The sequence below is a fragment of the Myotis yumanensis genome, unplaced genomic scaffold (assembly GCF_028538775.1).
Source record: "Myotis yumanensis isolate MYYU_CA2020_CCGP unplaced genomic scaffold, mMyoYum1.0.hap1 SCAF_2, whole genome shotgun sequence".
NCBI classification, from domain to species: Eukaryota; Metazoa; Chordata; class Mammalia; order Chiroptera; family Vespertilionidae; genus Myotis; species Myotis yumanensis.
This window is the reverse complement of record NW_027223753.1, coordinates 9,912,994-9,935,496: the sequence shown is the minus strand read 5'-3', so window position 1 is coordinate 9,935,496 and position 22,503 is coordinate 9,912,994. Positions and strand designations below refer to the sequence as shown.

At 57.1% G+C, this 22,503-nt stretch overlaps 1 protein-coding gene across 1 annotated transcript; it reads right to left on the bottom strand.

Moving 5' to 3' along the window:
- Positions 1 to 471: 471 nt before the first annotated feature.
- On the bottom strand, positions 472 to 19,663 carry PADI6 (peptidyl arginine deiminase 6). The gene is made up of 16 exons (XM_070403145.1): positions 19,563 to 19,663; positions 18,734 to 18,920; positions 16,726 to 16,798; positions 13,953 to 14,020; positions 13,347 to 13,455; positions 12,256 to 12,381; positions 10,473 to 10,657; positions 10,140 to 10,243; positions 7,813 to 7,924; positions 5,984 to 6,091; positions 5,619 to 5,773; positions 4,899 to 5,055; positions 4,664 to 4,787; positions 3,219 to 3,289; positions 1,975 to 2,136; positions 472 to 705 (listed from the first exon to the last, which is right to left on the bottom strand). The coding sequence occupies exons 1-16, from the start codon at positions 19,652 to 19,654 to the stop codon at positions 472 to 474; spliced, it is 2,067 nt and encodes a 688-aa protein (XP_070259246.1). The 5' UTR covers positions 19,655 to 19,663.
- Between the last annotated feature and the right edge of the window lie 2,840 nt (positions 19,664 to 22,503).

Genomic DNA, 22,503 nt, shown 5'->3' with positions numbered 1-22,503 from the left:
TCCCCCCGCTCTGCACGAGCCCTCCCTCCCCCAGCCTGGACCAGCCCATCAAGCTCGAGCTTCCGGACCTGGCTGGCCTCATGCTTTCACTAGAGAATTCAAACCATCGGATTCCTACCACTTCCCACTACAAACAGGATGGGGTCCACACAGCCACGTGTCAGCCCCGTCACGTGGGGCAGCCTCACCCAGATGTCCCAGCTGCTCTGCTCCATCCTGAGCCGTTATCCTTCCCCCAAGCAAGGCAGCCACTGCCAGGATGCACTCAGAACTAGAACTTTAATGGGCAGCTAGTAACCACTGCTCAGCTGAAGTTCCCCTCCCTACCCAAAGCATTTGCCGCCCCACTGGATTCTGAGGGATGGGGAACAGGATAAGAAGGGGGTTTCTCAACTCTCCAGGCTCCCCCTACTCTCCCCCCCCCCCCCCCCCCATAGAGGGGCAGGCAGGGCTGGCAGCACTAGGCCGGGTCTAAGGCATCATCTTCCACCATTTATAGGCAAAGGGCACGCGGCGGACGTTGGCGCAGGCACAGAAGTCTCCGATCTCGGTCATGTAGCAGTCAAAGTCGTTGATGAAGGTGCATTTGAAGCCCAGCGGCTCCAGCAACTGGCAGATCCTCTTTTCCAGGCAGCAGGTGCCCTTGATCTGGGGCCCAAAAGGCTTGGGGATGCCCAGGTGCTTGCCCATCACAATCATCTGCAGCTGTCAGACAGGATGGGCAAGGCCTGGGTGGGCTGGCGCCACGGAAGAAAGTGCCACTGGGTTCAATGCAAGGGAACACCCGGCTGCCACAGGCCGACTAGACCAGCAATAGCAGGCACATACCCGGCCCTTCTCCAGGCCTGCGTTCATCAGACATCGCCAGTCAATGGCAGGTCCAGCTCACTTCTGCCTGAGCCTCCCATGGCCCCGCCCAAAACCCTGCCTGGCCAAAGTCTGGCTCTGCCAACTTCCCTGGTTCCCGTCCCTGATCTGTTATTCTGGCCTTCAGTCCTGTCTGCGTCAGTCTTGCCTCCCTCTACTGGAATGTCCATTTGTTACATCTCAACGCTAGCATCTTTCCCCTTAGAGCAGTGGTCGGCAAACTCATTAGTCAACAGAGACAAATATCAACAGTACAACGATTGCAATTTCTTTTGAGAGCCAAATTTTTTAAACTTAAACTATATAGGTAGGTACATTGTTATTAACTTAATTAGGGTACTCCTAAGGCTTAGGAAGAGCCACACTCAATAGGCCAAAGAGCCACATGTGGCTCTCGAGCCGCAGTTTGCCGACCGCAGCCTTACAGCAACTCCCATGGCCCGCACCTACTCCCAAGGTCTAGAATGGCTCCTGTGTCATGCCCAGAGGGCCACATGGGTCTTGTTAAATTAACAGGTCCCCGTGTGTCCCTGTCTCAGAGGAGAGGCAGGTGTTGAAGGAATTAGCCCACACGTCTGAGAAAGGATGCGCACTGTCCACGTGGCGGGTTGCAGTTGTGAGAAAGGCCAGGTCTAGGCCAGAGGAGCCCTAGGCTTGGCCCAGCAGGGGCTCATGTACACGCACACCCCCAGCTTCAACTCCTAGTCTACATAGGAGCAGTGCTCCCTGGAGTGGACACTTCCCGTTCCAGATGCTGCCCTGATCACAGGCTATGTTGGCAGGAAGAACTGGTCTCAGGAGCTGGCCACCCGCCCTCCTGTCTCAGCCAGCAGCTGCCTGGCCCCTTCGAGTCTGGTGGTAACACAGCATCCTGGTAAGGTGGCTGCGTAGTGACTACCCTAAGGTTGGGGATGAGCCCAGAGCCAAGCCCATGGTCACTGCTTGGCAAGTCACCCAGCCTGGGCCCCACTCACTGCTCCCATGGGGATGGAGGGGGTCGGGTCCTCCCTCCATCTCTCAGCACCATGTATGTCAGGGAACCAGCCAGTTTGCTGAACAGCCCCCCACCCCCACCCAGGGGGGCAGCCAGTCCACCCCATGCCTCACCAGGTTGGGGAAGTAGGGCCTGGCGTAGAGTTTCTCTGTCTGCTCCATGGCGGGCACGTTGCTCAGCTGCTCCAAGCAGAAGAGCTGTGGGATGTGGATGATGTCCCTCTCCAGCAGGCCCAGCTCCCGCTTCAGGATGTCTCGGTTCAGGTTAATGCACTTCTGCGGGCGGGGTGGGTGGGCCGGGAGGGGAGTGAGCTCACCGCATGGAGGGGGTGGCCTCAAGTAGCTCCCACCTTTCCATCACTTGCTGCCGTGTGTGGGAGTCAAGGCCTGATCTTGGGAGGCCAGGATCTCAGAGCCTGTCAGCCCCGAGGCAGCTACTAGTGCTGATTCTGTAGCATGGTCCCATTTGGCCCTCAGGCCTGGCCAGGGTGGGGGACCTGGGCAAGGGTAGGAAGCTGAGGGGCCTTAGGAAGGACGGGAGCAGTGGTCCCCACACGGGCACTGCCCAGCTCAGACCTGGTACTGCCCAGCACCTGAGCATCTCCCTGGTCTGACGCAGGGCTCCTGGACACTATACCCAGGACACTGTCCAGGGCTGTTCTGACCCCATACCCGGCCGGCACCCACCCTGCTGTGCCAGGAAGCCTTCCCTCCCTGTTTTGGCAAAGGTCAGGGCACCAGTGCACTGTGGCTCTGAATACGTCTTTGCCAGGAGCCATGAAGTCCCAGCGGGCAAAGCAGTTTTGTGCTGACCATGTGACCCCGGGCAACTCTGTCCTTCTTCCAGAAGCTAGGTAATCTCTCCTGGGAACTCCCCCTCCCCACTCCCCAATGCTTCTCGCAGCCCACAGTCCTCATTCCCAGAGATCCGAGGTGCTGGGTGATTCTGAACAGCGAGCTGATGGGCCCGAGCATTGAGAAGGCCCTGGTCTGTTCCTAAACCTCTGGTACTCAGCCTCTTAGGGAAGTCAGGGCAGGGGGCCTCTGCCCAGAGACTGCTGAGCTACAGCACCGTTTTCTGGTCAGACACTGAGTAACAGTGGATGCAGCATGAACTTGGCAGTCCTGTGGGTTCAAACCCAGTACCCAACTCATCAGCTTAGGCCCGTGACCTTACGCTGAGCCTGTCACACACAAGATGGGTTTGACTTCACAGGGTGACTTCGAGGATTCCAGAAACGTATCTATGCATGATGCTTGGGCTCTAGTAGTTGCTCAATTAGGAGCCTGTCTAGATCGCCAGTGCCTCCCCCACTTTCTGGAGCAGGTCCCTCACATCCTTGACTCCCAGCTCCTACCTCCACGTAGTCATTCTGCTTCCTCATGTCGTCATCATCCAGAAGCTGATTGATGGTAGTGGCCTCCCTCCCTGGAGGAAGGAGAAGGCAGGCAGGCCTGTAGGCCAGGGAGCAGGCAACGCTGTCCAGGGCTGGGGAGACTCAAGCCCTGAGCACGGCCAACGGGGTGTATTCCTGGGCCAGTGACTAGTGTGGGTGGCCTGGCTAGTCTCCAGGGACCCACCGAGGTCAAAGGTCACACCTGGGTCCATGAAAACCCAGGCAGGACTTTTACTGCCACCGGCCACTCTGTCCCTGGTAGGATGGGGAGTCCCTGCTTTGGGGGAGGCAGCCTAAGACAGGTTAGCAGGTGACTTCAGCCCCACGCACCTCGTACCTGGGCACCTCCGTGCTTTCTGTGGCCTGTACAACCGGGCCACCTTCTACCTGGGACTTTGACCCTTGACCAAGTTATTTAACTTTGTCGAGACCGGTTTGGCTCAGTGGATAGAGCGTCGGCCTGCGGACTGAAAGGTCCCAGGTTCGATTCCAGTCAAGGGCATGTACCTGGGTTTCGGGCACATCCCCAGTAGGAGGTGTGCAGGAGGCAGCTGATCGATGTTTCTCTCTCATCGATGTTTCTAACTCTCTGTCTCTCTCCCTTCCTCTCTGTAAAAAATCAATAAAATATATTTTTAAAAAAAAGTTATTTAACTTTGCTCCTCCAGTGCCTCATCTTCAGGAACTTCAGTTGGGGTACCAGCATTCAGCGTGTGGTGTGTGACATGCGGCTCATGCTCTGCAAGGGTCACCTTCTAGGAGGGTGAGATTCCTGGGCCCCTCCCCAAAATTGAGGAGGTGTAGAGCGGGGCTGAAATTCTGCATTTCTAATAGGTGCCCTCAGACCTTACATGGCATTGCAAGGGTCTAGAGCAGCAGTTGCCAACCTGTCAGACCTCCACCAGTTGGGGACTGCTGGTCCAGAGAACTCCCAGCGCCCCACCCCATCCCGGGCCCCCACACGTTTAGAACAGGTCTGCCCCGGCCCCAGCCACACCATCCCTGCTGGTCCGCTTCCGTCTTCCTTAGGGGCGGCCAGGACACCCCTGAAGTCCCAGTGCCCAGGTACTTAACCTGACATTTCCTGAATAGTTCCGGAGACTGCAGTCAGCATCTGATCCGTCTCCTCCCACCCCCACCCTGAGCCATCCGCCTGCTGATCGAGTCCCCTCCTCATCCTAGCAGCCTCAGCTGTCCTAGAACTTCCGGATCTGCCTGTGCCGTCCCTGTACCGCCCGCCAGAATAGCCCTGCACTGGAGTAGGATGTTCTAACACAGTCCACGCGATGCTTTCGTGCTTCCCTGGGAACTTCTCTACCAGGAAAGACAAAGTAAAATGAGTCTCCAGGAAGGATGTCTGGGGAAGAAGGGCCGGCCTCCGGCCCATGGCCGGCTTGTCGCCTTACCGTTAGAAAGGAGCTGGTCCTCCCGCACTTCCTCAAACAGGGCCATGTCCCCATAGCCTTCCTCCTGTTTCTCCTGGAAGAGTTGGTAGCAGGAGCGGGGGCTGGCCAGGAGCAGCCGGAAGCCCTGGGAGACAGAACGAGGGTCAGAGGCCAGCGTCCCCTCCAGAAGCTTCCAAGGGTCTCCAAAAGCAGGTGGAACCCCCCCCCCCACCCCCGTGCAGTCCCCAGCACAGACCTTGTCGCCCTCACCCTTGACCTGCGTGGGGACAAAGCACATGAACTGGTCCACGTGGCCGATCATCAGCCAGTCTGAGTAGAGCTCCACCGGGGCCTGGACTTGCTGGGCGTAGAGGAAGTCCCGGAGGTCCTGTCTCATGTCCCGGGCCTCCTTGCTAAAGGGAGGAGGAAGGCACAGCCTCTGAGCCCGCGTGGCCCACGTGGGCCGCCAACTGCTCGCCGAGTGCCAGGCTACCTTCAGGGAACCCGGCTGTTCTAACCCTGGGGCTTGAGCGACTGGCCCGTAGGGGGAGGGGTGGTGATTAAGAATCCCTCACTCGGGCCCAACCCGGGACTGAGCCAAGAGAGTCTAGAACCAAGACTAGACCCTGGGACACAGCGTTTCCTGACTTTGGATGAACGGCCACCAAGAGGTCTAGCTTGGAGGGCGGCCACCTGGAGGCCCGTCTTGTGGAGTCAGTAGGCCATCCTGTGGGGTCACAGGCCAGCCGAGCTGAGCAGGCTGCAATTTGAACCCGGGACCCCCACTCAAGGAGTCATTTGTCTGCTTTTCCTCCTTTTAGTCTCCCGAGATTGGCAGATTCACAATCCTCATGTGAGAGGATAAGGGTTAGGTGACCGGCTGAGTCACGTGGGGGTCAGACAGAGCCAGGTGAACTACCAGGGTCCCTTCCTTTAGTTTGAAGGCATCGAGCCGCCACCTGGCCTCTTCCCTCACCTGGGGTAAAAGCTGCCGCCAATGAGGATCCTGCCGAGAGGATACTCTTTCCCTTTGACCTCGACGGGTGGGGACACCATCAGGTTCCCAATGGAATCCATAGTGATCACCTTACCGTCCTCGGTGGGTCGGGTCATGTAGCCAATCCCCGGGCTCTGGAAGGAGACCCAGCCGGGGCAGGGGTGTTAGGAGGGGTGGGCTTTAAGCCGCAGTCTGACCCCTAATCCAGTCTCTCGGGTAGACCCCCACACTCCTGCCTCCCCGAGGCCACCTGGGCCCTCTCCCCTGGCACCCCATCGTTTCTGGGCAGGCAGCAGGCCTGAGAGGTGGGACCGAGTTCAGATCAGCCAAACCGAGCCCCACACCAGGGAGTATTTCATGGGGAAATCTTCGAGGTTGGAGACCCGGGGGGTGTCGAAGACCAAGGAGACCGTCTTGTAGGGCGCCTGGGTGTAGCAGAAGGCCATCTCGTCCTGGAGGGACAGGAAAACAAGTGGGATGTCTTCTCGCTCCATCAGCCGCTTTCCGGCCTGGGACCGGCTCGCCTGGCACAGTGCTCCCTGTACCCGGGCCACCTCCAGGGGGAAAGGGGCAATAAGAACCCCTTCTTCCTGCCAACTCCTGCTGAGCCCTCAAAACTCAGCTCAGGCCCGGCTGGCATGCTCAGTGGTTGAGCATTGTCCTATGAACCAGGAGGTCCTGGGTTTGATTCCCGGTCAGGGCACATGCCAGCTGGATCCCCAGTGTGGGGTGCAGGAGGCAGCCGATCAACGATTCTCTCTCACCATTGATGTTTCTATCTCTTCCTCTCCCTTCCTCTCTGAAGTCAATAAAAACATTAAAAAAACACCACCACCTAGCTCAGCAATGGCCCCTTCTTGGGGTTTTGTCCTGACCCATTCTCCCATCCATCAGGTTTAAGATGGGCGTCACCTGGAGCCTCACCGTCTGCACCAATCTAGGAACAAGCCTCGCTCGGCTTTATGTCTAAGACCCATTCAGCGTGGGCGCATCCCTGAGGCCATGTGGGGAAGCTACGTGACCTCCCCCCTAAGCTACGCCAGGCCCTCCAGCAGCTTCTCTCCCATTCCTGCCCCTTCCCCAGACCTGTTCTCGCTCAGCCGGAGGGGTCTTCTCGAACCCAGACCAGAACATTCACACTCGGAAGCATCCCTCAATGTCATCCCACCTTGCTCTGGATTCGCTTCTCTTCCTACCGTTGGCTAAAGAGGACCCCGACATATGACCCAGCACCTACCTGGCCTGTGACCTCTGCACTCTGACCTGGCCCGCCCAGCCCCTTTTCATAGTGAAGCCCACATTACGACCTGCAGGTAGCTGTCCTCTGCCCAGAGGGCTCCTGCTTCTAACCCAATCGTTGCCTGGCCAGCTCCGGGTTCTGAGTTTGAAGGCTTTCCACCCTGACCACCTCGCTTGGTCTAGTAACTCACGACATCACCTCATTTCTTGCATTTACAGCACTGGAGTTCGGTGTCTTTGCTAGAGCAGGGCAGGGTGGTCCCTTCTATTTTATCTTTAACACTTAGAATGGTGCCCAGCACGTGGCAATCACTCAGCTATTTGTGGAGGATGGAGCACCACGGGACTTCCTGCTCTCAGATCGGCTGGACCCTGGAGCAATGCGCCAGCTTGGCCCACCCGTAGCTGAAGGTGCCGGACCCTTCAGCTGCCTAGGGCAGTGGTGGCGAACCTATGACACACGTGTCACAGGTGACACGCGAACTCATTTTTTGGGTAGATTTTTCTTTGTTAAATGGCATTTAAATATATAAAATAAATATCAAAAATATAAGTCTTTGTTTTACTATGGTTGCAAATATCAAAAAACTTCTATAGGTGACACGGCACCAGAGGTAAGTTAGGGTTTTTCAAAATGCTGACACGCCGAGCTCAAAAGGTTCGCCATCACTGGCCTAGGGTGTTCCGTGGTCCTGACCACATGCACTGAAATAGGAGGTGGACTCTAAGCTCCATTCCTTAGGGGCTACGACATGGGCTAAGTCATTTCACCTGAGCCTCCATCCACTGAAGTCCTAAAAGCAGAGGCGCCTCTAGTTAGGCTTAGCTTTGCTGGGAAGGTTGACCAGAAGCCTGAGATGCCCATTGTGTGGGCTACAGTCGGAATCTCCCCTGCCCTTCCCCCACCGACAGGTCTCCCCAGGTGGGGCGTTACCTGGAGCCACCTGCCCAGGCGGTTGGGGTCCTCGTAGACAGACGCCACCTGGCTCTTACTCTTCTCGCTGAGCTCAGTCACCGTCTTCACAAAACCATGCACCTGCAGCTCTCTGCCGGGGGAGAGAAGCAAGGCGCTGGGAAGGCCTTGGGGCTCCCCCGTGGGCATCAACTTGCTGTCCCAGGGAAGGGGGCACCTCCTTGCGGTCAGGAGAGATTATGTCCCTGCCCGTGATATGGAGAGTGCTGTCGCCCAACCATAGGGACACAGGCTGGTAGCTCAGAGCACTGGGCCAAGCTCATGGCGGGGTCTGGTCCAGAACTGTTAGCATCTGTTCCCGCTCTGGTGGCCTAGGCTCTGCCCACATCCGCAGCCACATCCACATTACCTTCCACCCCTGCCTCAGGCAGCTGGGAAGCCGCCCCAGGCTCTCCTGCTTGAGCCTACCCAGAGGGCCGACTCCTCTCCCCAGGGGGCTGTATTTCCACCCCGAGAAGTAAAGAAGCGAAGTGTCCCCTTGAGATGGCCAATGAGGTTGTCATGTTTGTACGGGTAGCAGGGGGTGGGCCTTAAATCCTAGGATCTTAGCACAGTTATCCTGTCCACAACGTATGTTTGTTCCTATGGAGATAAACAATGATCTTTGAGATTAAGAAGATCGCCCGTTTTATAAACAGATCCCGAGTTGAATGCCAGCAAGGTCACCCTATCGGAAAGTGTCAAAACTGGGGTTCTAGCTTGGTTCTGGGTATAAAACTTGCATCCCCATTCTATGTTATTGTTCCAAAAACGCCGTTTCTGGGGTCTACGAGGCTACAGGAGCTGATCAGCCTGACGAGGTCTAGGGCGGCCTTGAGGATGTGTGCTGGGTAAGGACGGGTAGCCCCAGTGTCACAGCCATCTGTGGCTAAGCTGGATCAAGCCGTGCCTGAATCCCACCACTATGGGGACTCCCAGAAGACCAGGGTTTCAGCAGATGCCTCCTGTGAGTGAACAACATGTCTTTTTCATTTTCTTTTGTTAATCCTCACATGATGTTTTTTCCCATTGCTTTTTTAGAGAAAAAGTGAAAGGGAGGGGAGGGGAGAGAGAGAGAAACACTGATGTGAGAGAGGCACACTGATTGGTTGGTGACCTGGTTCTACATCTGGGGCCAGGAATAGAACCCATGACGCTTTAGTGTGTGGGAAAATCCTCTAACCACTGAGAAACACTGGCCAGGGCTGAACAACGTGTCTTCAGGTACAAAAGACAAAGATGGAAGAGCTGGAGTCTGTCATGTGTTATCAGCAACACTCCTCGAGCTCCTGTCTTTTCCGTTCTCATTCTGAAACCTGCCGTTCCTCTGCGGACCCTGCTCCCCAGCAGCCCCCCTCGGAAGAGCTATTTTTCCTTTACGCCCCACGGGCCTGGCGGAGGCTGTGGCCCTCCTCACCACGCGATGCTGCCTCCGGGCCATCGTGGCCTCTCTGGGTCCTTGACAGATCTCATTACCGACCCTACCTCAGCCTTCTAGCCCAAGATCTTGATCTAATGTCCAGCCCCATCCACGCCCTCTCCCCTGCTCGCCCCTTCCAGTCGCCGGGCCAGAGGCTTGACCTCACGGGGACCTCTGGCCCTGGACTGTTCTTGTTCCCATCACTCTGTCCCTTCACCTTCCTTCCTCCCCGCTCCGAGTCTAGGATGCGTCATAATGATACCCTGGCCCACCACCCACCTGGGCTTATTTGCCTGGCAAACCTCCAACCCTGGGAGACCTGGTTCTGTGTTCCTGCTTCCCCACAACTGAAGCCCCGAAAACAGACCAGTCACCATGGGCGCTTCCCCAGGTGTCAACCTAGAAAGGCCCTCAGCACCGGTGGACTTTAAACCATTGTACTTGGGGTCTGTTACAGCCCCAAGGCCATGCCCCGATACACAGGGGCCGCGGGGCCCTGCTGGCCTTGACCTAGTCCCCCTCCTTCCCTCCGTCCTCCTGTCCCCTGCCTTCTCCCAGCTCTGCAGGCCTCCTTGCTGTCCCCAGAACACTCTCGTCCTTGCCATTCCTTCCTCTTACCTCGCAGTAGGGCGCTTAGTGCTCCCTGAAGTAATGCCGTTTACTTCTCGGCCTCCCCTAGCACCTGGGAGGGACCACGCACTCACTGCTCCGTCCCTCGCGCTGTAAGTGCTCAGACCCCTTTGAGGACCCTCGGGGACCAGGCAGCTCAAAGGGAAGGACTTCACTTTCCTGGGGAGAAGTCTAGTCCTCTACTCAACCGCCCGCAGACAGATAAAAGGGGGTGCTGGGGAGGAAGTGGCCTGGCACAGGCAGCCGGAGGGGTTCTCACCTGCACAGGTAGATCTCTAGAGGCATCTGGGTGCTCGGGGTGAAGATGCAAGGAGCCACCCTGAACACGACCATGTCCTTGTGCATCAGGGTCTCTGGAATTAACTGCTATAGGAGACAGGGTCCTATTGGTGACCTGGGACCACATCTCCCGCCCCCGGCCTCCAGCTGCTCAGTGCGGCCACCTGCAGGCACTCACCTGTGCTGTCTTTCCTCCAAGAGGGCAGGCGACTCCAGCTCCACCCCCCACGCCTTCTCCCCTCTGCCCCCAGAGGACACTGCCCCTCCCCACACAGTTCCTGCTGCAAAGCTGGTGGCCTCCTCGGGGACTTACCGTGTTTTCAGACTCTTCCACCAGGGCGACCGAGTAGGAAATCAGGCCGGAGAAGCTGGCGGATGGGAACTCCGTGGCTTCCACGTAGAAGGTCTCCTTCAGGGAGCTCTCCAGGGGGGGAAAGGTGTAGGTGTGGCAGCCAGGCCCCAGCACCAAGTCGAAGGTGAAGGTGTCTGAGTGGTCTGCTAGGAGGGAGAGGATGGACAGACCAGCTGTCACCTCACCTGCTGGCCCAGGGTCCCGGCTCCTCCCTCACAGCTCGCTTCTGCTGCCGCTGGCCGTGTAGAAGCTGGGCCAGCTGCTCATGCCCCTGGGGCCTCCTGCTTCTAGTCTTCCAGAGGCTTCTCTGCTGGCCCCGAACCAGGCCTCGAGGCGTCAGACTGAACAAGGTGAGTTCCACCAGGACCCCCACAGCTCCCCAGCACAGAGGCACAGCCTTTCGATTCACTGCAGGGGTTCCAACTGCGTGACTGTGCAGGGGGCAGGGGGAGGGCGTTCCCAGCTTCATAGACTGGGTCACGGCTGGCCGCCCCTAGAGTTGCTGCAGACCCAGCACCTTCAGCCACTCCAGGGCCCTGGGCTCCCCATAGCTGCTCCCCCCCTAACATGCTTCGCTATGTAGCAGGGGCGAGAGGGTCCCAAGTTCACCTGCTACAAGCCCCTTACCAGCCCTCTCAGTTCTTCTGCACGTGACCTTCTGACCCAGTTGCTGGTTTTAAAACAAAGCTAAGGTTTCATTGCGGACTTACTATGTGCCAGGAACTGTGCGGAAGGCTCACCGGCTCATTGGCCTCCTCACCCGCTAGAGGCAGGTGCTATGATTATCATACCAATATCCGGATAAGGAGGGAGAAGAAGTGGCAGGAAGCCTATGACCCAAGCACGACATGGTCATCTTACCTAGAAGGCCCTTCGGGCCCTCGCCTCACAAGCTGGCCCTGTTCCCACGCTGGACACAGACTGGTCCATTATATCTTTAATATATATAGTTTTTTATTGATTTCAGAGAGGAAGGGAGAGGGAGAGAGAGAAACATCAATGATGAGAGAGAATCATTGATTGGCTGCCTCTTGCACCACCATCCCCCTGGGGATTGAACCTGCAATCCGGGCATGTGCCCTTGACTGGAATCAAAACCAGGACCTTTCAATCCGCAGGCTGACGCTCTATCCACTGAGCCAAACCAGCTAGGGCAGGCTGGTCCATTATAAACCACAGGTTCAACAAAGGCCCGGCTGAAGCTAAACATGGCTCTACTTTCTAGAACAGGGGCAGGCCGCCTGCCTGCCAGATTGATAAGGGCTCAAGGTGGCAATGTGTGACGTGGTTCCCAAGACGGACATGCCAGCATCGCTGCACCCGGCTTCCTGGCCTCTGCATTCTGGAAGCCCAATCTAGTGGGGTCCTGGTTCAGAAATGTCCGAAATGCAGGCCGTTCCTCTGGCAGGAGAAACGGGGAGGAGCCGTTACCTAATCTGCATAGGCAATCACTCTCGTTCTAGCTATTGTGCATGTCGCCTCCTCCAGACACGAAAACCCTGCAGGACAGGCACCCACACTGGGGAGAGAGGCCCTGAGGTGCACGGCCTCACCCACGTGTGTAGACAGAGTTCAGTGGCTGTGGCAGCCAGACAATCCTAGGCATACAGGTCTGGCCACAACAGACCCTGCCCTGCGCCTCTAGGACCCCAGCAGGTTTCTGAGCGGACCCTGCGGCGTGGGGGGTGTAGCCACAGCTCACCTGGAGGTGAGGGAGGAGGCAGAGCTGGTACAAAGCACTCACCTTGGGGCCGATAGACTCTCGCCTTCTTGGCCTCTTCCTTGGAGGTGTAGAGAACCAGCCGGTAGGTCTTTAAGAAGCAGCTGGGCCCCTGGACGCTTAGCATCATCGGGGACAGATTGTTTATTTCTGGGCAAGAGACAAGGCCAAGGTTCGGGGTGTCTGGAGGCCAGTACTTCAGGGACCGGGGCTTGTGTATTGGAGCGCCAGGACCTCTACCCCCTGTGCTGGCCCAGGCCGCCCAGGCCTGCGTTACATCTCGCTCCCTGGGAGGCCACAGGAAGCTTGCGACCCTTGGGCCCACTTTGAGCGAGGATAGCCCTGACCCCATGGGGCAGTCCACAGGCACCTAGAACGAGGCCTGGTGTGGTCAGTTCAGCGAGGGGTTCCCCTCCAGCCTTGGTGTAAACGGCTAAGACCTAGAACCTAGGTCCCGACCCCACCTCAGGACCAGACCAAGACTGCTTTTGCCTGAGACTGTCAGGGTCCCTGCCCCGGACTCAGAGGGCTTTCAAAGAGTCTTACATGCCCCTTTGAGTCTTCATTTAGTCTTCTAGTCCACCTTGTGACACAGCGGTTCTCAACCTGTGGGTCGCGACCCCTTTGGCGGTCGAACGACCCTTTCACAGGGGTCTCCTAAGACCATCCTGCATATCAGATATTTCCATTACGATTCATAACAGTGGCAACATGACAGTTCTGAAGCAGCAACGAAAATAATTTTATGGTTGGGTCACAACATGAGGAACTGTATTTAAAGGGCCAGAAGGTTGAGGACCACTGTTAAGGCATCGGTGTCACGCCCATTTTACAGATGGCAAAACAAGGTCAGGGACGTCAACATGCTCAAGTTCATAGCCAGGAAGTAACTGTGTTACAGGAAATCAGAGCCCACGCTCTCCCTATGGGCCGTGGGGCCTCCTCCTTCCTACTTACAAGCTTCAAGCCATTGATAAGAGACTTGATTGGCCCGGATCAGGGACCTGGGCCTGGAATCTGGGTTGGCTGAGGGGCGGGGCCATGAAGCTGGGGCAAGGCAGAGAGCCCCAGGAGGGAAGGTGGCAGCATCCCTGGTCAGGCCGGTTCTTTCTTACCCTCAGGCAAGAACACCTTGGTCTTGTCTCTGTCCTGGGCCTTGCCATCTGGCGTGCAGTTCACCAGCAGGATGGCTCCCCAGCCACTGGGGCCCCAGGCCCAGTTTTTCTGCAAAGACGATAGGAATGTTGGCTCAGGAAGATGTCAGGTGAATCCTCTGCTTCCCAGATGCCTCCCCTCTACCCCCTCATCGGGGGCAGAGCCAAGTTTTTCTTCAGGGTGATGGGAACCTCTAGGTCATAATCTGCCAGCTCAAGCGTCTTACAGCCCGAGGTCCGTGGACCAAGAGCAAGGGAACACTGTCCAGGGATGGGCCACCAGCTTTCTGCCTGGGGTCAGGGGAAGGGGGGACTGAGGACCAGTGGAGGAAACGCGTCCCATCTGACGGGGACCGCTAACCCCCTGCTCTTGCTGGCTACACCACCAGGCGTGGATGTCAACCCAGTGTTGCCAGGCGTTCTCATTTTGTGAAAAAGCTAGAAACGGGCTTTATCAGCTCCGAGCTATGTTGCAGCACTTCAACAGACATGATGAAGGTCACATAGCAAGGTTGCTGCCGGGTCTGGCTCCGGGGCCCCGGTCTGCACCCGCCCCCACTGCCTCACCTTAGCCCATTTGTCACTCGCCACCTGCACTTGCCCGCTGCGGTACATGTCCACGTCCAGGGAGACCTCTGCAACGGGAGGGAAAGGTCGGCCTTGGACTGCTGGGCGCAGCCTCAGAGCCGTGGCTAAGCCCCCGGGGCTGCCCAAGGCCGGCAGCAGGGCCTCTGGGGTGTGCTCGATTTAGCAGAGAAAGTTCCCCGCTTCTTGTGAGGAAGCCTAGAGAGGCCCAAGTAGTTCCGTGTCTCCCCCAGCCTCTTGGGAACTCGAAACAAGTCCACTGTGGTCACGATGCCACCGCGTGCCTGGTGACCGATCCCCAGGGGACCCCTACCTGGAAGGCTCGCCTCCCCAGCCTTCTGGAAGGCTCCTGGCGCTCTAAGACATCGGAAGGGCTCAATACCTGGCCACCGCAAGCCCCTTTAGCGCTTAAGGACCCAGGCTCCGCCCAGGTATCACCGTAGAGGCCCTTCCTGCCATCTACGGTTCACGTTCTCCCCCTCCCCACCACTAAGCGACCACCGTACGGCTTTTCCAGTCGCAGCTTTTGGCATCCGACATGCTGTTTCCCAACCTGAATGTCAGGGCCATGGAAACGGATGTTGGCTGCCCTGTGCACCTGGCACTGAGCTTAGGCCCCGATGCCGGCCAGGAACCAGGGACCCTTCTAGGTCCTAGGGCCACAGCTGCATGCCAGACGGGCCCTTTCTCCTTCAGGTGTAACGCTGTGTGTGCACACACAAGCGGCAGGGGAAGAAGACATAGCAACACACATATCTGTCCGATGGTAAAAGTGCCATGGGAAGGAGGAAGGGGATGGATCGGGTTGTCTCTGTTTTAAATGATCAGAGAAATCTTCCAAGTGGAAATGTGACCAGAGCCCCGAAGGAGGCCAGAAAGCGATCCGCGTTAATATCAGGAGGAAAAGCAAATCGCATAGGAAGTGCAAGGTGGCAAGGTCAAGGGTCAAAGACACACACGTGCCAGGGCAGAGTGAGCGAGAGAAAGAGAGATAGGGCGCAGGTTAGAGGTCCTGTGGGCTAGCTCTGTGGGTAATGGTAAAGGGGGCGGGGGAGGGGAGGAGGGAGACATTGGCTTTCTTCCAAGGCCATGGAAGCAGTGGGGGGCTCAGATCCAGGGAGACATTAGCTGATATCCTGCCACAGGTGAGCCGCTCGGGGGGCTGAGCTAAGACTAGACCTGTCAAATGCAGGGACGGAGCAGGGAACCCCACTGGGGGCCTGCACAGTGACACAGGCAAGAGAGGACAGCGGCTCAGACCAGGCTGAGGGCATTGCACGTGGCGAGTAGCTGGATTCCAGCTAAACTTAAGGTTTAGCACAAGATTCTCGGATCAACACAGGCCACAAGGAGAATAAGGGTGGCACCAAGGTGCTTGCTTGGATCAGCCTAAAGCCGTGGTCGGCAAACTGCGGCTCGCAAGCCACATGCGGCTCTTTGGCCCCTTGAGTGTGGCTCTTCCTAAGCCTTAGGAGTACCCTAATTAACTTAATAACAATGTACCTACCTATATAGTTTAAAAAATTTGGCTCTCAAAAGAAATTTCAATTGTTGTACTGTTGATATTTGGCTCTGTTGACTGAGTTTGCCGACCACTGGCCTAAAGGATTGACTATCTACGGTGATGAGGAAGGGAATTTAAAATAGGTGCTTGGGGTAGAGAGATCTGTCCAGTTTGGGATATACTACGTTCACAGTGTTGGTTAGACACTCAAGAGGTTGTGCTGGGTCAGCAGATAGCCAAGCCAAGCTTATGGGAGACGCTCAACTAGAGTTTGGGGAGTTGTCTGACTGTAGAGCCACCTGACAAGCTGCCTGAGCCCCGAGGCACTGCAGGGCTCCAGGAGGGATCCAGCAAAGCATCGGAGAAGGAACAGCCGCTAGTAGCGGGGAAACTGAGGGCAGGGTCCCTGGAGTGTTTCAAAGGGAACATCCAAAGATAACTAGTTCTGTTAAACGCTGACGGAGGTCAAGGGAGAGGAAGATCGAGGCGACCCCTGGCCTCAGTGGAGTAGAAGTTAGGATCCTCAATAAGGGCAGTGCATGTGTGAGGGGTGTCTGATTGGGGCAGGTTCGAGAGGGAGGGAGAAGTTGAGGATGCAGAGATGGCTCCACAGGAGCAGAGAGGTGGAGAGTGAGTTTGAAGATAATACAGAGGGTGTCCCCCCAAATGTACATACACTTTAACAGCTGATAGCTCAATTTTGAAAATGAAACGTATTTTTAATAAACATTGCCTTTATCATTACTCAAAGTGTATACATACATTTTTTGGGGGGGGGACACCTGTAGAATTGGATTGAAGAGACTAAATGGTGCAGCTTATCTTTAAGAGACTAGCCATTATAGCTTGTGCTGGACTGACCCAGAAGAGGGGAGAGGTGGTGGCTGCCTACATCAGTTAAGAATTAGGAAGGAATGTTCTTAGATAGGAGCGAGCGGGAAAGGGTCTGGTGTGATCAAGTTAACTTTGAACCGGACACTTCATCCGTTGTGCCAAAGGCGGTGAGTGTTGGCAGCAGACACGGGTAGGTGGGTCGATGGCAGGAACACGGGGACAGACTGCGTCCATCCTGAGACTTAGGTCACAGTGAGGGGGGTGGAGAGAAGTGGCTGAGCTCGAGGAGGGAGTGCGCGTGGGCATGTCGTGTGCACCCATCGAGGGCCCATGGAAGGCATCTCGTTCCTGGGACAGCCCCTTCCCTGGCCTCTGCCACGCCCACCCCTCCTCTCCAGGGGTGGAAACCCCACTCACCGATGCCAGTGAGGAAGAGCTCAGCAGTGGCCACCGGGACCTTCACATCTGGCTGATAGTACGAGACCGAAACCTGTGGAGACAGCATCCAGAACCCGTGGGAGCACTGAAGGCAGGAGCAGGGCCCGGGCCACGCACCCCATCCAGCCCCTTGACCTTGGCCTCACATGTGACATCTGGCTGTGAGCGGGACAGGCCTGCTGTGCTAGAACTCAGTAGGTGAAGAGCAACCCGTTCAACATGCCATGACCACTCCAAGGACTTGCACGCTCGGGCCTTCTAACTACCCCTCCAGGTGGGCTCTACCCCGAGGGCAGAGGGACCCAGGACTTGCCCTTGACCTTCATCCAAGAAGGGGGATCACACAGGACTGAAGACCCAGGCCACTGGCTCTGGAGGTCACGCTTTAAAACAACATCCTCCTCGCCCTAACCGGTTTGGCTCAGCGGATAGAGCGTCGGCCTGCGGACTGAAGGGTCCCAGGTTCGATTCCGGTCAAGGGCATGTACCTGGGTTGCGGGCACATCCCCAGTAGGGAGGGTGCAGGAGGCAGCTGATCAATGTTTCTCTCTCATCGATGCTTCTAACTCTCTATCCCTCTCCCTTCCTCTCTGTAAAAAAAAATCAATAAAATATATTTAAAACGACATCCTCCTCACTCTACCTCCCTCCTGGGGTTCACCTGTCACCCCATGAGGCGGGCAGTGGGGCCTCCTGTAGGTTAAGCCACTCGCTCAGAAGGAAGTGGGACACCGGGGCGGGGACTGGAGTTGGAACTCAGTCTTTCCTGCAGACAGAGGCCTGCCCTTCAGCCACTGGCCTTGACCACAGGCTTCACCACGAACCTGAGAACCAGACATGAGCTCAGGCCACACCTACATGCCTGTGACCTCCTCAGTGGGAGCTCGTGTCCTCCACGGTCAAGCTTCTCACGCCGACGCCCCTCCTGACAGCGCTGGAGGCTGAGGCCTGGGCAGAGAATGCCTCCCAGTGGCCTGGGCTCCGCGGGGACACATCACAGCCTCAGCTCTCTCCTGGGAGACTCGAATGCTCGTCTAAGTGTACTCCCTGCCCCTAGGGAATTGTCTGCCCAGGGCACAGTGTCGCATGGGTATGTACCACCCACCTGCCATCCCAGCCAAACCCTCCCAGTGGGTCATGCCAGCAGGCTCTGCTGGTAGGCGAGCCCTGAACGTGCCTCACGTACCTCTCACCCTCAGCATCTCAGTGGAGCCACCTGGAGAGCTGTGAGCTACCCCGAGGTTGACTTAATTGGTGGGGGCTGTGGCTCAGGTGTTGAGCGTTAGAGTTCCTGGCGCTTCTAATTACTCTGCAGGAGGGACCAGCTCCCTCCAGGAACCAGATGAGCCTCAGGGCCTGTCCTACCAGGTGGACGTCAACCCACCTGCCACAGGTGCCCCGTTAGAGAGACACTTGCCCAGGAGAGAGGGCACAGACTTGGCTCGAATCCAGGACCACCCCCCCCCCCCCACTCTAGTTATACCATTGAAGTCCAGATAGGTCCCTCTGTGCCTCTGTTTCCTCGTATGTAAATGGGGTAAAGATACCTAGCACATAGCATCGCATTAGCTCTTAGTTTTCATTAGAATCTCCGCCTCCGGAGGACTAGCCTTAGCCAAAAAGCGCATGGGCGTTCTGCTGCCGAAACCTTTTAAGGCAGATTTTTAAAAGCAGCCGGTTTGGACGCTGGCCCAGCGTGGTGGTCAGAAGCACACACGGAAACGGGCCTGTCTGAGCTTGAATCCCGGTTCTGCTGGTTACCGGCTTGGGCAGGGCACTGCCTCTCAGGGCCCCGGTCTCTTTATCCGTACAATGGGGTCCTGGGGTGCCCAGCTCACAGGTTTGTTGTGAGCCTTGAAGAAGATCAGATATGCAAAACACTTGGCGCCCAACTTTTCACAGACTCAGGCAACGCCTGCTGTGAGGAGGGAGACCCGGTGACGTTAGTTGCCCCCTCTCCCAACCCCTGCCTCGCTCCCGGGCCTACCTTGTCCTCCTTGCTGATGTCAGAGCTGGGGAACTTCACCATCACCAGCACATCCATGGGCTCACACAGAAGCAGCCGGGTGCTGGCCCCCTCCTTCTTGGTTGTCACGGGGACCATATGGGAAAGGTTCACCAAGACCCTGGGGGAGCTGCTGATGGTGAAGGACGTGCACTTGTTTGGGGCACACCTGTTGGCCCAACAGACAGACTTTAGGGCCTGGCCTCCCCGCCTCTCTCCCCTGGGAGGCTGAGGCACCCTAACTTAGGCTCGGCAGTGGGGGGGGGTCCTAGGACAACTTCAGCCTTACTCTAAGGACCCCCAAGTCCTCTCTCCCACAAACTCCTGCTCAGACCCTCCCTCTCACCAATGCCCCAGAAACGACCAAAGCTACATCTCCTCTATAAACCCCCAGCTCCCAGGGAGCACGGAGCCACATGGGACCCCTGTAGCAGAGAAGACGTGGCTGGGGACTCAGGGGGTCGGGCTATGACCCCGGGGGAGACCTGGCCTCTTCCCGCCTCAGCCTTGGTTTACAGGAGTCTCCCTTGGGAGCCAGCCTCTCCCCATCTCAGAGGAAGGGGACAGAGGGAGGGGGCACCCGCTTCTAAGGCCCCACAGCCCGCCAGGGGCAGATATAGGATCTGGGTCAGAACCCTGCAGCATCTGGACTTAGCCCTTAGGGACCTGAGCTCGGCCCCTGGAGCTAAGACAGGAGGATGAGGGAAGATACAGAGAAACGAGAAACCCCCAACTTCCACATAACCCAGGGGAGACCTGGGCGGGGGGAGAGCCATCCCCAGCAGCCCTGGCAGAGCCCCCAGCTCCTCACCCACTGAGTTCCAAGCACATCTCCATGCCCACCACACAAACGACATGGGTAGGCTCGTCCAGGGACAGGTGGATGACGCTCTGGTAGGCCATGGCACGGCCCTGCAGCTCAGCGCCCTCACCCAACACAACAACCGCAACCGACCCCCGGGCGTGCCGCTGCCCTCCCCTCTTATAGGCTCAGGGCCTCTCCAGGCCGCCTCTTGTTAAGGAGGCGTCAGCAGCTGCCCAGGTGGGACTGATGTTCTCCATTGAGGCTGCAGAGGAGCAGGTGGGCTCAGAGCCGCTCATCACAGCTTGTGCCTGCAGACACGAGACCCGTAAGGGGCCGGCTGCTCAGGTCTCTGGCCTGCAGATGGGAGCAGGAGGGCCTCTGGGTGGCACTGGCCAACCCGGCCCCAGTGCTGGAGCTGGAAGCTGTCGGGAGCAAGTATCGGCAGGGGCGCTGGGGCGCTGGTCAGGGTGGCCAAGAGTGGAAGCCGAGACAGGCTCAGTTCTACGGGCGTTTCCTGGAAATTGACAAGGTGAGCCCTGCAAAGTGCTGGGTCAGTGGTTCTCGACGCCCTAGGGCAGTGGTCAACCTTCCTAACGCTGTAACTCTTTAATACAGTTCCTCATGTTGTGGTGACTCCCAATTTCATTGTTACAAATTGAACATAATTAAAGCATAGTGATTCATCACAAAAACAATATGTAATTATGTATGTGTTTTCCGACGGTCTTAGGTGACCCCTGAGAAAGCCCCCTTTGAACAAAGGGGTCGCGACCCACAGGTTGAGAACCGCTGCTCTAGGGGTTGCAAAAATGCCCAGGGAGGCTGGTTAAAGTCTCCCATCCATGGCCCAGGAAGCCATGTCCCACCCCAGGCGATGAGGGGGAGCTCCTTGTCCACACCGTGTCGCCAGGTCCCTGCGGGCCCGGCAAGTGTTGGGAGGATGAACAGAGGAGCCCGTGTGGAACCGCGTTCACCAGCTGCGCCTCATCTCTGCTGAGCTCACGGAGCAGAGAAACGGGAACTCCTGCTCCAGCCCCGGGCGCCCAGCTGACTTCAAAACAGTGCTCATTTCACGGGTGAAGTGAGGGCTGTGGTGATTCTTGAAAAGTACCATGTTCACCTGGTTCCAAGTTCAAAAGGGGCTGCTACCAAGTCTCCCTCCTTCGGTCTCTCGCCCACTCAGTTCCCTTCCTCGGGGGCAGAGCCTGTGGCACCAGTTTCTTCTCTGTCTTTCCAAATAAATGTGTGTGTGACCCTGCAAACATGTGTGTATATCCTCCCCTCCTTCTACATAAATGGCAGGATATGCTACACAGTATTCCTTACCTGGCTTTGTTCACTTCACAGTACAATTCACACAGAAGGTCTTCGTATCAGTATGTAAAAATCAGCCTCGTCCTTTTTAACGGCTGTATAGTATTCCACGCAGGGCTGTCCCGTCATAGAGACATAGAAGCAGTTGTTTTCTGTTTTCAGCCCTGACCCACGACACTGCGATGTAACAGCTAGCAGGAAGGTGGGCGCAAGCTGGGTACTGAGTGAAGGCTGCTCGGTCAGCCAGGCTTCTTAAATTTGGGATTAAAAGTAAAGATATGGTGGCTTTGTTTTGGGGGTTCTCGGAGGCAGGGTGTTGGCAAGGAGACCCCAAAAGCCCCTCTGGTTGGGTCGAAAGTGGCAAAATTGATCAGGCAAGTGGTGTTCCACACATCTGTGCTCTCCCCACAAGGGGCTCACCCACCCTTGCCTGCCATCTGCTCACACAGCTGGCCAGAGGGGCTACAGGGCAGCGATGGTTAGGTGGGGTGGGGAGGGGTTCTGGAAGCTCTGTGGCTCCCAGTCCTCAGAGAGCCCTGCTTAATGCCCGGGCTCTGTGTGAGCTTAGTGGGGTGGGCACCCTTGATTTTTCTGGGCTTGAGAGGGACTTGAAGAGATCTAGAGGGGCTCCTGCTCCCCCTCCACGGGGGCTTCCTGTTCACCCCTGAACCCCCAGCTCGCATAGAAATCTCGGACATAGTAGATGCTCAATAAATTCTTGGGCAGCAAATGACTAACTGACCCGCACCCCACCTCCATCCCATAACCCATAGGCGCCCACGGGGCTCTCCAACCGAAACGAGGGGTTTGCACCCACAAGGCAGTTCTGCAGGGGCCGGCCCACAGCTGCGGGCGCTATTGAGTGCAGGGAGTTCTCCAGCCACTCCTCGGTGGTCAAGCCCCATGGCTCCTCAGGTCACCGTGGTGGGCGCCCCTTGACCCCCACACTCACCCCCACCCCCAGCTGCTGTGATGGCTCACAGCAAGGCCTCCTGGAACCGGCTACTCCCACTCCCCAAGGCTACACCCCCTCCTGGGGGGCAGCTACATGTGATGTGGGGGACAAAGGCCAGATGGCTCCTCTTAATTCAGGACAACTCTGAGGGCCATCCCAGCCCCAGAGCTTTCCAGGGGATTACCCGAAACTCTGTGGCCTCCACTTCCCAGCCCATCCTCTCCCACTGCTCCCCGCGCCCCCTCCCAGGTGTGGGTCCTGAGAGCCCCCTCCCCACCCCAAGCCTCTGGCGGGCCAGTCCCCCTCTCAGAATCAGGGATCAGACAGTCGCCAAACAATCTCCGTTCAGAAGTTCAGAAGTCCAGACCCACACAAAAGAAAACCTTCAAACTCGGGCTTGTAAAGGGAAGTTTTTCCCATTAGGCCCTAATGATTAGGGTTTAGTGCAGTGATTCTCAACCTCTGGCCCTTTAAATACAGTTCCTCATGTTGTGACCCAACCACAAAATTATTTTCGTTGCTACTTCATAACTGTAATGTTGCTACTGTTATGAATCGTAATGTAAATATCTGACATGCAGGATGGTCTTAGGGTCGTTCGACCGCCAAAGGGATCGCGACCAACAGGTTGAGAACTGCTGGTTTATTGGAGGAATAAGGCTTGGGGCTGTGGGAAGC

What these genes read in the sequence shown, in the direction of transcription:
- PADI6 (XM_070403145.1), bottom strand. Translation starts at nt 19,654, where the DNA reads ATGGCCTACCAGAGCGTCATCCACCTGTCCCTGGACGAGCCTACCCAT. An exon ending in CGAGTGACAAATGGGCTAAG is followed by an intron (nt 13,456 to 13,952) that starts GTGAGGCAGTGG and finishes TCGTCTTTGCAG; the next exon opens with AAAAACTGGGCCTGGGGCCC. An exon ending in GCCTGGGCAGGTGGCTCCAG is followed by an intron (nt 6,092 to 7,812) that starts GTAACGCCCCAC and finishes CTGTCCCTCCAG; the next exon opens with GACGAGATGGCCTTCTGCTA.